The following is a 14,731-nucleotide window of genomic DNA, read 5'->3' on the forward strand; positions in this document are numbered from 1 at the left end:
GCTTTGTGCAACTGTTCCACTGTTATTTATCCTGTAACACATTGTTTTTTTTAAAGATCTTCCATCGTGACTTCCAAGTATAAACATTACATAAATACTGTTGGTGTCTTCTGGTTGATTAAAGACTTGTTCGGCAAATGAAAATGTAATTTATATACAGAGTACAGCTGGTGGGAAAATCCTACTTGGCTTGCCAGAATAAGAGAATAAAAATAAGGGGGCTTCATGTCTTAAAGGGACAGTTCACCCTGAAATGCATATTCCTCCTTGGCCGTAGAGAAGAGATGTCTGCTTCTTCTTGAATATAATGGAGTAAATTGAAAACCCATTTGTTTGAAAAACTCAATATCATTGTCGTTTTTTGGACATCGTTACTCAAGATAATCCATCGACTTCGTTGTGAGCAGATTCATGTCAGAACTATTGTGTTTCTACCTAGTTACGCCCACCAATCGTTAGAGTTGGGCGCTGAACTCTGTCCTCGTAAGGGAACCAGATGTTTATACTTGAGAGCACTTCTTCAGAGTGTAGACAGCCTGAGAACTGATGTTAGCACGCCTGCAGCCAGCCACACCCTCCTTAATGGAGAGTTAAAGGGATATTCCGGTGTAAATTTAATCCATGGTCTAACACACCGTGAAACTGTGTTAGACTCCCTCTCGAGAGATCAAGTTAGCAGACCGCTAATTTACGGAGTTTTATCAACCTCAGAAACGACCGCACGACAGCAATACACTGCAGTAAATGGATCCAAATATAAACCGCCACCAAAAAGCCACAAATAATGCTCAGAACAGCACCAAACTTCAGCAACAGTACAAATAGGGTCTCAGCACATAGTCCGGGGCATCTAACCTCCGCTAGCTTAGCTGGATTTCTACTGAAAAGCTGACTATATTTACCACTCTTCTGCAGCAGCTTCCTGTTGACGGGAAGTCCCGACGAGTCGATTACCGAGTGCAGTAGAGTTCCGCGGCTCATGGATGAAAATGTATGATTATGACTCCATGGAAAAGCAATCAAAGTTCAATATGTGTCTTACCTGACAGTTTATAACAGTTATTATCGAGAGTGTACAGGGAAAAGAACGGAATTGAGCGTTTCTAACCGCACTCGGTAATCGTCGCGTCGGGACTTCCCCGACCCGGAAGCTGATGGAGGAGAGTTGAAATCTGTTTTTAGCTTCCCAATAGAAATCCAGCTAAGCTAGCGGAGGTTAGATGCCCCGGACTATGTGCTGAGACCCTATTTGTACTGTTGCTGAAGTTTGGTGCTGTTCTGAGCATTATTTGTGGCTTTTTGGTGGCGGTTTATATTTGGATCTATTTACTGCAGTGTATTGTTGTCGTGCTGTCGTTTCTGAGGTTGATAAAACTCCGTAAATTAGCGGTCTGCTAACTTGATCTCTCGAGAGGGAGTCTAACACAGTTTCACGGTGATTTAGACCATGGATTAAACTTACACCGGAATATCCCTTTAAACCTCATCATGAGCAGCAGAACATCAAGTGACACAACGACAACCTCATGGACATCTTCAGGTGATTCATTAGCGAGTTGTTAAAGCACTTTGATGGAGATAAGTGAGCTTTTCCCACTCTCGGTCTTGGTTGATGTTATTCTAACCTTTTGCTACCATCAGCCCGATAAGTCCAAAACTTGGCAGCTCACAACAAAACAATCCAGATGGATAAAAAGCGCTACAGGGGAAAAGAAGTACCTTTCATTTTGGGGTGAACTGGCCCTTTAACACAAGTTGTTTACAGAGCTTCAGCTTCAGAAAGAGGAAACTGTCCATCACTGGAGAATATCTTTGATTCTGCACACATAAAGGAGTCACCTACTTGCTGATGTACTCTCCGGTGAGCGTGCAGCCACACGTCCGACATTTAAAGCAGCTGACGTGCCACTGACGCTCCAGCGCCAGCAGAGACTGGCCCTGTTTGATCTCCTCGCCACAGCCGGCGCAGTCTGGAGGAGGCGAGAGGAGAAACAGGACATCTGAGCACCGGCGCATCTATCATCCCTCCTCGCTCAGCGTCGTGAGAGTCACACTGTCCTTGCCAGATGGAGCTACCAGAACCAGGTTACAGGACTACCTGGAGCAGCGGGCCACCTTCTGTGTGTGTGTGTGTGTGTGTGTGTGTGTGTGTGTGTGTGTGTGGGTGTATGGCTGCAGGGAATGAGGCCATGTTTTGCAGCATTCAGCAGGTGGACAGCACGAGTCTCCTGGTGTTTTTAGTTTCACCTGGAGGTCGGACATGCCCGATGAATCACAGAGATTGAGATGGTTCATTTTAATTAAATGTCAGCAGGCTAAAGATCGCCACCACAGATGATCCTGGCTTTGGCCGGAAGGCAGGTGTTCGTAGCTAACGGGAAAATACTGTTGCTTTATTATTCTGACTGTCAATAAATCGCATGAAATACTATTTTTCAGCAGTTTCTTGTGTAACAGAAGGGAAATGAGACCTTTACTCTCTCAATTCGCTGCTAAAATGATGCTTATTCCAGGTAAATCTCCAAACCCTGCAGAATATACAACATCTGCAATAATAAGTTATCAAATATAACAAACTCACTTCATGCATTATTAAGTGCACGGCTCCTCACACATTTCTCCCTACAAACGTCACATTATACACAATGTACAGCACGATCTGGTGCAGGTTGCTTGTGTTTGTGTGTAAGTGTGTGTGTGTGTGTGTGTGTGTGTGTGTGTGTGTTTGTTTCTTACAGCTCGGCCCGTGGACCTTGACGGGCTTGTTGCTGCTCAGAGAGTGTGAGCACTGCTGACACACACACTTCTTCCCACAGAAGGTCACCCTGTCTCCGATCGGGAACGGGCTCCTGAGAACACACACACACACACACACCCACACACACACACACACACACACACACACACACACACACACACACACACACACACACACACACACACACACACACACACACACACAGAAGCATTTCAGTAAAGATATGACTTCGTAGAAACTCTAGTTCACCCGAATCACAACAAAACATGTATTTCACTTCACCTGTTCAGTGACAGGGTCTGTCTGTGCAGATAGCTTCTGATTTGTTTGCAGAAGTTCTGACAATGTGCAATGATATTTTTACAGCAAACCTCAGATGATGGAAAGGAGAAGGCAGGATTGTAAAGAGAGAAAGCAGAGGAAAATAAGACTTACAGTACTGTGCTATAAATGTGTTTTGGCCGGAGGGTTGAGCTGTGTGAGGGCAAAGGTGAGCTTCTGTGATTCTTTGGTTAAAGCAAATTCTTTTTCATTTTATACTGTAATGTGTATTCACACCACAGCAGAGAAAATACCACGACTCTAACTCACTGTCACCTCAGAAACACAGTTCAACGTTTCTTGGGAGCGTCCTGTATTTCATGAGCTCGGTAAGTATTTTGTGAAGGTTCTAGTGTTTATATTCTGTCAGTAAAGGACCTGTGGAGTGAGATCAGGTGTGGTGATGATGATAAACCATCTCTGCCAAGATACAGAAGTTGAGTGCAAAGTAAACAGATTCAGCTGGAGTAGGAAAACAGAGAAAGATTTACTTAAAGGGATATTCCGGTGTAAGTTTAATCCATGGTCTAAATCACCGTGAAACTGTGTTAGACTCCCTCTCGAGAGATCAAGTTAGCAGACCGCTAATTTACGGAGTTTTATCAACCTCAGAAACGACCGCACGACAACAATACACTGCAGTAAATGGATCCAAATATAAACCGCCACCAAAAAGCCACAAATAATGCTCAGAACAGCACCAAACTTCAGCAACAGTACAAATAGGGTCTCAGCACATAGTCCGGGGCATCTAACCTCCGCTAGCTTAGCTGGATTTCTATTGAAAAGCTGACTAAATTTACCACACTTCTGCAGCAGCTTCCTGTTGACGGGAAGTCCCGACGAGTCGATTACCGAGTGCAGTAGAGTTCCGTGGCTCATGGATGAAAATGTATGATTATGACTCCATGGAAAAGCAATCAAAGATCATGTGTGTCTTACCTGCCAGTTTATAAAAGTTATTATCGAGAGCGGACAGGGAAAAGAACGGAATTGAGCATTTCTAACCGCACTCGGTAATCGTCGCGTCGGGACTTCCCCGACCCGGAAGCTGATGGAGGAGAGTTGAAATCTGTTTTTAGCTTCCCAATAGAAATCCTGCTAAGCTAGCGGAGGTTAGATGCCCCGGACTATGTGCTGAGACCCTATTTGTACTGTTGCTGAAGTTTGGTGCTGTTCTGAGCATTATTTGTGGCTTTTTGGTGGCGGTTTATATTTGGATCCATTTACTGCAGTGTATTGTTGTCGTGCGGTCGTTTCTGAGGTTGATAAAACTCTGTAAATTAGCAGTCTGCTAACTTGATCTCTCGAGAGGGAGTCTAACACAGTTTCACTGTGATTTAGACCATGGATTAAATTTACACCGGAATATCCCTTTCATGACAAGAAACAATGCTGCATGCCAAACTGACTGTTTGATATCCCTCCAATCGCACGTCCGGAGTGTAGCTACCCTCTCACATTGTATTCTGAAAGACCAAATTGGTGATGATGAAGCATTATTTTCAGTATACTGCTCAGCCAATATGTTTTTTTTCTGTCTGGTTAGAGTTTGAGAGTCTATGCACACATTCAGACTGGTCGATGTGAGAAAAACTCTTTTCAGAGGATTCAATATGCTGACAAAGCAACTTCCAAAATGAACAAGCTTCATTCGTAATCTGAGTACAGTCTGTTATTATCCAGTGGACACACACACACACACACACACACACACACACACACACACACACACACACACACACACACACTCACCATAAGCAAACCAAAAGCTAATGATCTGTCTTTACATCCAGCGCTCTGAATGACAGTCAGTTAGCCTTTTAAATATTTACGGTGCTGCTCAGCAGTCTCACTTCATTTACAGTCCGTTTCATCACGTCCAGTCCAGAACTGAGTGAACTGAACTGAAGCCAGAACTACATTTACATAATACATGATAAATAAGAGAGACCTGCCAACTACAGCAGACACTGAGCGTATCAAATATTGTAAAAATGATCCTATGGCACCCCTCACTTTATATATAAATATATAAATACATATATCCTGTGAAAATTGTAGAATGTCTTTCTAAAGTCTGAGAAAATGACCGTGTGATGTCATACCTGGGCAGTCTGCCGAGGGATACTGATGACTCATGTTAGCATTTCATATATTTTTTAAAGGCAAGAAGGAGGCCATCTGTGATCGATTAACGAGACCTGCCCTCGTTCTTCCTCCTCCTGTCTGCTGTCAATCACACTGCAGACTCTCTGCTCTCACCTCCCTCCTGTTACAGTTTTTATTGATTGCTTTGACCTGTTTAAACAAACTGGGATCCACTCGGTTTTCATCATCACTGTCTCAGCAGAGCACAAGACACCTCTTGCAGATGTGTTAACCCTTTCTCATTGGATTGACACATTTTCCTCACCCTTTTGCAGAACAGTTAACACGGATGTCATTCAAGCAGTCCAAACTCCATTGTTTTAGCTATGGTAACCAAACAGAAACCATCTGTTCCAAACTATTAGAAACTACCTACATCAGTATGAAATCATTAAAGCACCTGTTTGACACTCCTAAACACAAATCTTCAATGAGCAATCAGTCTGCAGGCCTTAAAAAGTGCAGCGGTTGTGTTGTTCTTTTCCAACATGGATTGAAGAGGTCTAAGGCAGATGAGAGTGAGAAATAGGTGCAGAGGAATGTCAAGGTTGGATGGCATGCAAGAAGATTTTTCCCTTGGTTCATTGCAAGAGAGGATAATGAATGTGATGTAGTGAGGCCATGTGGCCCCATCGTCAAGACAGAAGAGCCTGAGTATCAATAGTGGCTACCAGCTTTCTTATTTTCTTACACTCTAATAGATTTTATTTTGGTTTTTATGTATTTTGTGTAATATTTACAGTATTTCAGTTTTCAGCCACAGTTCGAAAAAAAGAATCAATGGAATAAAAAAATGCATCAAAGCATTTCTGAGTCTGGATTCAATTCTTTCCAAGATGGCAAATTTGACAACAAATGGCATGAAAGCTGCGACAGTAATAGGCCACAATGACAAGCAATGGTGCACCGATTCACACTGAGTGCTGTATTTTGTATTTTGTTGTCCACTGTGTAATGGTTGATTGGAAGAGCTCATACACTTGTTTGCAAGTTGTGTTGTTTGAAGGCAAAATTAGCTTTTGTTGCATATTTTAAATGTTTTGGCACGGTTAGAGCCTTTTGCAAACAAAATGAGTCATTTTGACCATGCGTGCCACTGTTTCAGCCTGTGTGTTAACTGTTTTGAAAATGTGGAGTTTGAGTTGACTGCTGCATCAAAGCAATCAATAAAAACTGTAATACACTGATTGTGATGCTGTTGCTTTGTACTAATACTCCTGGCTGTTGTAATTAAGAAGCTCACCTGCTGTTATGACAACGAAATCTCGTGTGGAAAAATCGTAAAGCCACTGCTGACCGAGAAAACAGATCGCATGAAGAGAAAACTGACCGGAGAGGCGACAGTAAGTAACGTAGGCATTATGTAGGAAAAACATTAATGGCAGCTGATCCTTCATGTTTTATCTTTCAGTGAAACACTTTATAATGAACCTAGAAAAACCTTGATTTGTAGCTTTTAATTAGCTGCAGCAGTTTGGCTGTAGAACATAAATTAAAGCACCTCCTGCAGTGATTCCTCAGTAGTTTCATTACGGACCTGGTTAGTGAGAAACAGGAAGTTAATGACCCACAGTGCTAATAACATATGTCACCGCATTTTAATTGTAAAGGGCCACCTGTGGTGTGCAAGAAGCTGTGAACAGTAACTGTAAAGTCGTTGTTACCACAGTGTGAGGACGCAACAGGTCGAGCTGTAAACACTGGTATTCAAAATCTGAAATAACACTCCAATAACACCCGTACATCTTTAAAAATATATTGTATTCTTTCATTTCTATTCCTGACTTCACAGGATAAAATGATGAAAGCTTCCTCCTCACCTGCAGATGCTGCAGACGAAGCAGTGCGGGTGGTACGTCCTCCCCAGGGCCGACACCACCTCTCCGGTTATGTACTGATCGCAGCTGTCACACTGGGTCCCGTGGAGCCGCTGGTAGTCCTCCGTGCAGATGTACTCGCCAGAGTGGTGGAAGAAACCCGAGTGCACCAGATCACAGCCGCACACTGCAAGAGACGGAGAGGAAACACTGAATCAGCTCATTTTACTGCTCAGAAATAAGAGATCAAACAGAGAAAACTGTAGAGACAGATTAAAGTGAAGACATGAGTGAATGCTGTGTCTCAGTTCAGGGTCTGCATCCTCTGAAGGACTCGGCCTTTGTGGTCTGTGAAGGCGAGTCCTTCAGAGAGACCTTGTTAACCTCGTCAGCTGTTGTTAAATGTGACGGTCTAGCCTCTGGAGCATTTCCTGGTTGCGTCACCAGATGTTTTACCCTTACGTCACATTTCTGCCGTCCAGGCCGCGAAAGTGACGATCTACGTAACGTGATATCGCCATTTTCTCTCTTTCTTTCTTCTTTTTTGGGTTCGCAAAGAATCTTGGGATATGTGAGGCCATGAAGGATCGTAGAGGTGCATCCAAAAACAGGGAAAAGATGGCCGCATTTGTGGGAGGCTTCAGACTGGGACAGCCTTCGCGTGGCGTTGTGACGTAATCAGCCTTCAAATGTAGATGCTTCATTCAGGGCACGAGGGGTCATTGAACGGTTTCACTAGGATGGAAAAGACGTGGATCAACTGAACACCTACGGGAGCATGAGAAGAGTTCAAGAGACTAAGTAGTCTTACATAGCCAGACTTATTTCCACCATGCTGTGTAAGCGCTGGAGAAAAAGGTCTGGCTGCACCAATTCTCCTTCTGGGACACGGGATAACAAAAGCTCTGCAAACAGGCTAATGTCAGAGCAACTTGCCAGTTTCAGCATTTAGGTTATTAGCTTAGAATTTGTCTGACGCTTTTGAAAACAGTAAACACAGACAGCAGAAGGGAGGAAGAGGGAAGAAGGCGACCAGCAACAGACTTTAAAACCAACAGATCCACTGAGTCGGACTAGAGACTAAAGGGATTATGTTCCTTTGAAGGAAAAGGTCACCCAAACATGAACACTGTGTCATTATCTTAGCAGAGCTGAAGCTTTCTGCTAAACAGTGGAAGGGAACTTGGCTCCAGACGCCTCATCCAGCGTAATCCAGTTATTCTGAAGCGCTTATTTCAAACTTAAGTGTAGATGCTAAACTAAAAGCATGAACGCACAGCACACCTGCAGCACGTGCACAAAGGTGTAAACAAACTATCTGGCATCTCTGGGTTTGTGACGGACGAGCTTCATGGAGCCGCTTTATGCTGCGTTTGTTCAGTTTCTGCAGCGCTGTTTTGTTGTGAAGCTCCAGAAATGTTTTTGTGTTTGTGTTTTTTGGATGAACTGCTCCTTTAAATTCTCAGTGATCTGTAGCAGTGACCGTGTGGTGTGAATGCAAACATCTGAATATTTCATTAGTCTGTAATTAAACCAACACATGTGATCAGCGTGTTTTATATCCCACAATCTGGTGCTGCAATTTAGTTTAGTGTTGCGTTTTCACCTTCTGTGTGTGTGTGTGCGTGTGTGTGTGTGCGTGTGCGTGTGCGTGTTCGTGCCTGTGTGTGTGTGTGTGTGTGTGTGTGTGTGTGTGTGTGGGGGGGTTTGGGGTTGTTGAGAGTCCAATCTGTTGTCCTTTTCTGACCTCTAAAGGGTTAATACACTAATCTGGTTTTGGGAATTACACCAGTAATCATCTAATCTGTCTTTTTACAGTGTGTGTGTGTGTGTGTGTGTGTGTGTGTAAAAGAACATACAGGATGTGTGCAGTTATATATGACAGCATCATGTTTACACACCATAAATACTCTTGTGTATCTGTGGAGGCGGTGTTGTGTGATAGATGCATGTCCAGGCAAAGAGACCCGCGAGTACACACACACACACACACACACACACACACACACACACACACACACACACACACACACACACACACACTGTGTTGACTCTATATACTGTCAGCATGATGTATGGCTTTTATTTAGCAAATGCAAAGTCCTTCAGCCAAATGATTGCTTCTGGTCCGGCTGTGCTGAGCTCGTCGGTTCGACGGTTAAAAAGCAGCTGAGCGGTGATTCGCTCCAGAGAATAACTCTCACCTTCCGTCTGTAAAGCTTTACTGCCCGTATCTCATCATGTGCCATTCAGGGGCCACCACCAAGCCTCATGTTAACACATATCTGTCACTGTGATGTAAGCCGTGTTGTGCCGGCCCAGCCAGCGGAGGTTTAAACTGCAGAGCGGCGCCGCGATACGACCTGGATGTTCTGTAAGTTAGACATCTGAGAGGCAGCCAGCGGATCAGGATATCTGACAGTGAATTGAATGTCTGCTCTCTAATTAAGCTAATGGCTCTAAACCCGGTGGAGTGAATGGATCTGCGCTGATCCGAGCCAGCGTGTTAAGTGGCTCAGACAGAGAGAGAGAGAACGCAGAGCCCGTCTGAGGACATAAAGACAGTAAAGCAACATTTAAGTGAGCTGTATTCCTTCTCACAGATCTCCAGATGTAACTCTGGCACCAAACACATGAATCACTTGATTTACATGGAGAGAGAAAAGCTTTAAAAGGCTTTCATTAAACCCAAAGATCATGAATCTTGTCCAGGTAACTTTCTATTGCCTCTTAAAAAGATAATCTTGTGATATGGTGCAGATATTAACATGCTCGTGCTGTTTACAGCCTGCAGTAACATTATATCCTCTAACTGGCCACATGACTGTAAACAGCTCAGGAAGATTACTGCGTAGTTTACAGCATCTTTAACAACGAGGCCATTTAGAGCACTTTACTTTAGACAGAAAGACATAAAGAGAAAAACATAAAAGGCGTGTTTGGAGAGATGCGAGCGGACTTGTTGTTCACGTGTGAGGAACATTAAAACTAAGTACTGCTGCTCAGCGTTCAGGTTGGACTCTGGAGACGGGAAGCCGACCAGCTGAGACGTCCGGACGGTTCATAATGCAGCCGCAGATCAACAAGTGTGTTTTGGCCCTGAAACATTCAGAAGTTTTAAAGTTGGGGTAAAGATCTGACACCTGCAGGGATCTGATCTCTTCAGAGAGACTTTTGAAGACGGCGTCAAAGTATCTGAGCACACGGACGTGTTTTTAAATCCTGCTGAGACGTAAATCCATAGTCATAGTTTAGTTTTTGCTGGATTCCTCCATGAAAACACTGAAACCAGCAGAGACCTCCTCCACAATCCTGCCTGTACTCACACTGTAGTAACTGACCTGCACGACACAGAACAAAATATGTGTTTTAAAAAACAAACAGACTTTGTGGAAGTCATTCAGTGATTCACTCCATCTTTGAAACAGCCTTTAGTAAAACCTTGAAACCGTGAAAAAAAAGGATTTCATTGAAATGCGACGGCTTCAAAAGCCCTTTGAGTCGAGCGCACAGCTAATCAATGAGGAGAATATTTCAGTACTTAACAATCTTTACAAACTGACGGCAGAGATGTCACAGCTCATGAATATGATGTGACACAACAGCTGAACACTGACTGCATCAATGAATGTCAACTTATTTAACAGTCAGCAAGGTGAATATCAGCCGATACGTACGTTCTGTTTTTCACAAGTTACTCTGAAGATGCTGAAGTGAATTTATTCATATAGGAAAGAAAAACTAGGACAACATTCTACTACAGTGTTGTTGTTTCCGCGCCTCCTCTGGCTCTGATACGATATTCTTGTCATGGCAAAGCTGCTGTCGCACAACTTTAAAATGCCAGCCTGACCTTTCTCAGACTACAGCTGCTCACAGTAGAACAGCGAACACACTGACACACTCGCTGTATGTGCTCTACACACACCAGAACACACACACGAGTACATGACATCTATTTGTTGTTCAGTAAACAGTCCAACAGGTCAGCCAAAGGACTCAAAGACACTGAATGTGAACGAATTTGAGGGATAAGGATTCACTAAAGATGGAGATACAGCAGATAAACTCTTGTTCTCTGTTTCCGACACACTTGTGGATCGTAGCCGGGTCCGTCTCGTCTGTTCTCACCCGGCTGACAGCGTTCACACGTTCATCGCGGTCTAAATGGAAAGCTATTAAGATGTGGAGGAGAGCAGGAAGGAGCGGGAGCTGTCGAGGCTCGGCCTCTCCGCAGGGACCTCGGGTATATTTGGATTTCAGACCGCAGGACATTTTCGATAACCGTCCTCCCAGAATACGATCCATGTTTGGACACTCACACTGTGCGTATAGCTTTTTGTTCTCCTCCCTGAAGAGTCGTCATGGTTTTTCTTTAAGGCTAATCTTATTAGCCACGCTGACTGCGTCGCTCCGGGGATGACAACGTCAGTCCACCACTTTTACTCAAAGTTTACCTTTGTGGTGTTAAATTAAATGTCTCAACAACAACTATTGGGTGGATGACAATAAATTAATTTCATGCAGACGTTCTCGTTCCTCGCAGGAGAACTTGTAATAATCGTGTTTGATGTTGCACATCGGGTCATGGTTAATGTGTCCTAAAAGCTTTTACTCATAACCTCATGACCAGAACCAAACAGAATGAGTGATAGATAATGTTCTGAGATAATGTTCTTACAAGCATCAACTGAACTCAACTTAAGCTGCTTTTTGAAGGAAGAAGAAGAAGAAGAAGAAGAAGAAGAAGAAGAAAGCATACTTTATTAAATTAAATAATTAATTAAATTAAATTCAGTGTTTGTGAGCATGTTAGCATTCTGACGTTAGCATCACAGCTATGTCGCTTCACAGAGCTGCTTGCATTGCTTCAGTCTTTGCTTTGCTGTCAGTGTGTCTTCATCAGATTGACTTTAACCTATTTCAGGTCTCTGTACTGAAACTTTGCTCCTAATAAGGATGAACAACGAGCAAAGCTCAGCAGATATCATGTTGAGGGTTTCTCTTGTAAAGGAAATGGAAACTGATTTATCCGAAATGTCATGGGTTGTTATTTTTAAGTGCACAACTGCAGAAAGCCATGCTTGTCATCAGAAACTGATCATGTTTGGATCCGGTCGTATTTAAGGAGGCCGACAGTCTCTGTACGATGAGCGTGAGGCCACAGTTCAGAGAGAAACTCCACTTAAAACCATTCAACCTGTCAGGATCCACATTCAGAGTGCGTCTGAGCCTGATTTCATTTGGCTAAAGGTTTTTCATTTTGCAGATTTACAGTGTAATTATAACGGAGGCAGGAAATGCCAACTCCTGAAATCTAAGTGAGTTAGAGCCGGCCTGCTAACATCCATTATTCCTTTCTGTCACTTGACATTTCCGTCTTTCGGGGACAGTCGGGACAAATCTTCCCGCTGCCTCTTGAACTTGCTGACGGCAGCTTAATTTTCAGAGACTTCAGTCAGTCAGTCGCTTCCGTGCCAGACGAGAGCGACCTTATATGACCTCCACGTGAGGTCACCCTGACCCACCTGTTGGCCCAACCTCAGAAGGTGTTCTATATTTAGTCTGTGTTCTGCTGAGTCAGAACCGGACAGGAGCAGAACCCTCAGGTGCCCTCCAGCTGTCTGTGACTGGCAGCCACAGCGACCACGGGGACCACGGTGATCACAGTAACCACGGTGACCACGGTGACCAGGTTAACCACGGTGACCACGGTGACCAGGTTAACCACGGTAACCACGGTGACCACGGTGACCAGGTTAACCACAGTAACCGCGGTGACCACGGTGACCACAGTAACCACGGTGACCACGGTGACCACAGTAACCACGGTGACCACGGTGACCAGGTTAACCACGGTGACCACGGTGACCAGGTTAACCACGGTGACCACAGTAACCATGGTGACCAGGTTAACCACGGTGACCACGGTGACCACGGTGACCACAGTAACCACGGTGACCACGGTAACCACAGTGACCACGGTAACCACAGTGACCAGGTTAACCACGGTGACCAAGTTAACCACGGTGACCACGGTAACCACAGTGACCACGGTAACCACGGTGACCACAGTAACCACGGTGACCACGGTAACCACAGTGACCACAGTAACCACGGTGACCACAGTAACCACAGTGACCACGGTAACCACGGTGACCACGGTAACCACAGTGACCACAGTAACCACGGTGACCACAGTAACCACAGTGACCACAGTAACCACAGTGACCACAGTAAACACAGTGACCACAGTAACCACGGTGACCACGGTGACCACAGTAACCACAGTGACCACAGTGACCATGGTGACCTGTAGCTTGTTTTTAATGGACAGTGTTGATTGTTTTCTTTCTCTTTATTTGACATCATCATAGTGACAACCAGCCTTCAATGAATTTCAGGTTTGAATAAAGGCAAATAGATGGAAAAAACGTTGGAGTATCATAAAGTCAAAGAATCAAGTTTTTCATAACTTTGAACTGTAAGAAATTTTAGTTTTTTTAGTTGTCAGTTTAGATTCTGCTTGTTTTTTTTTGTGTTGTGCTCTGACCTCCACTTCCTGTTTTGTGTCTTAGCTCCGCCCTCTTCTGAGTGCACACCTGTGTTTCATTAGTTCATCAGCTGTTGTGTATTTAAGTCTCTCTCTTTGTCACTTTGTGTTTGTTGACATCCAGACTGTCTGCCAGTCAGTGGATGAAGCTTCATGTCACATCTTGCTGTCTGCCTCGGTGTTTTGTATTTCGGTCTTTTGTCACTGAGTTCTTGTGAGATAAAGAAACACATTTCAGGGTTGAATGTCCACAAAAATGTGCAGGTGCAGGGCTGAAGGGTAAATGTGTGATGTTCCTACTACTTTGTATCTGTACCATCTGTCAAGTAGTTTTGACATACAGATATTTCTGTTCCGCAGAGCTTTTACATTATTTTGTCGGGTTATCTTTATTATTTTTCTAACTTCCGACTGTAGATGTAGAAAAACAGGAATCAGGAGCATCTAGAGGAAGCAAACAGAACATAAATTTCAGGTCAGGAATAAATAAAATAAATAGAAATCAGTAAATAAAATCAGGCGCGGTGCATTTTCTCTCCCCTCCCTCTTATCCCAGTATCTAGCGCTCCATCAGCTCCACTCTTCACTTCCCCTCCCTGCTGCTCATCTGGTTCAGCTGCAGTATTTAAATTCTGCTCTTCTACATCTGTTAGCTGTGATTTGTAGCCTATTAAGAGTATATTGCTGGAGGTCTGGACACACAAACACACACCGCTGGCAGAAAGACAACAGATAATGATTTCTTTGTTTACTGCCACCGGCACGAGGAAGGAAGGGTCGAGGGAGAGGAAGCGATACAAATGAAGATGGGTGCAAGAAAGACAAACTCCTGGAGGCCTGATACACATGTTGACTGTCTCATCCTTCTGATTTAGCTGCTGGATATATTCTTTTATATAAGAACAGCAGCACAATGACCGACTGTGCAAACACTCCGGTGAGGACGCACACAACAGAGTGCAGCACAGCTGAGCTGATGCAGCGTTTAATGCTTCACCGTTTGCCCTTGAAGTCTCTTCTGAAGACAGAGCCGAGCCATCCGTGACTGTCTGTTCGGCTGCGAGTACACTGACGCTGATAAAATGCACCGAATGCACCAACGAAAACACAAAACTGGTTTCGAGCCAAAGT

At 44.1% G+C, this 14,731-nt stretch overlaps 1 protein-coding gene across 4 annotated transcripts in view; it reads right to left on the reverse strand.

The window, feature by feature from the left end:
• Positions 1 to 14,731, reverse strand: part of LOC115594512 (actin-binding LIM protein 3-like) — a 60,328-nt gene that overhangs the window by 27,617 nt on the left and 17,980 nt on the right. For all 4 annotated transcript variants that reach the window (XR_003986504.1, XR_003986503.1, XM_030438622.1 and 1 more), the window contains exons 3-5: positions 7,051 to 7,234; positions 2,737 to 2,849; positions 1,844 to 1,970 (exon numbers count right to left, since the gene is read on the reverse strand). Coding sequence is in view for 2 of the 4 variants with exons in the window: in XM_030438622.1 (XP_030294482.1) it covers positions 1,844 to 1,970; positions 2,737 to 2,849; positions 7,051 to 7,234 (424 nt within the window). In the remaining 2 variants the exon portion in view is untranslated. The remainder of the gene's footprint in view (positions 1 to 1,843; positions 1,971 to 2,736; positions 2,850 to 7,050; positions 7,235 to 14,731) is intronic.

Source organism: Sparus aurata, chromosome 13, assembly GCF_900880675.1.
Source record: "Sparus aurata chromosome 13, fSpaAur1.1, whole genome shotgun sequence".
NCBI lineage: Eukaryota > Metazoa > Chordata > Actinopteri > Spariformes > Sparidae > Sparus > Sparus aurata.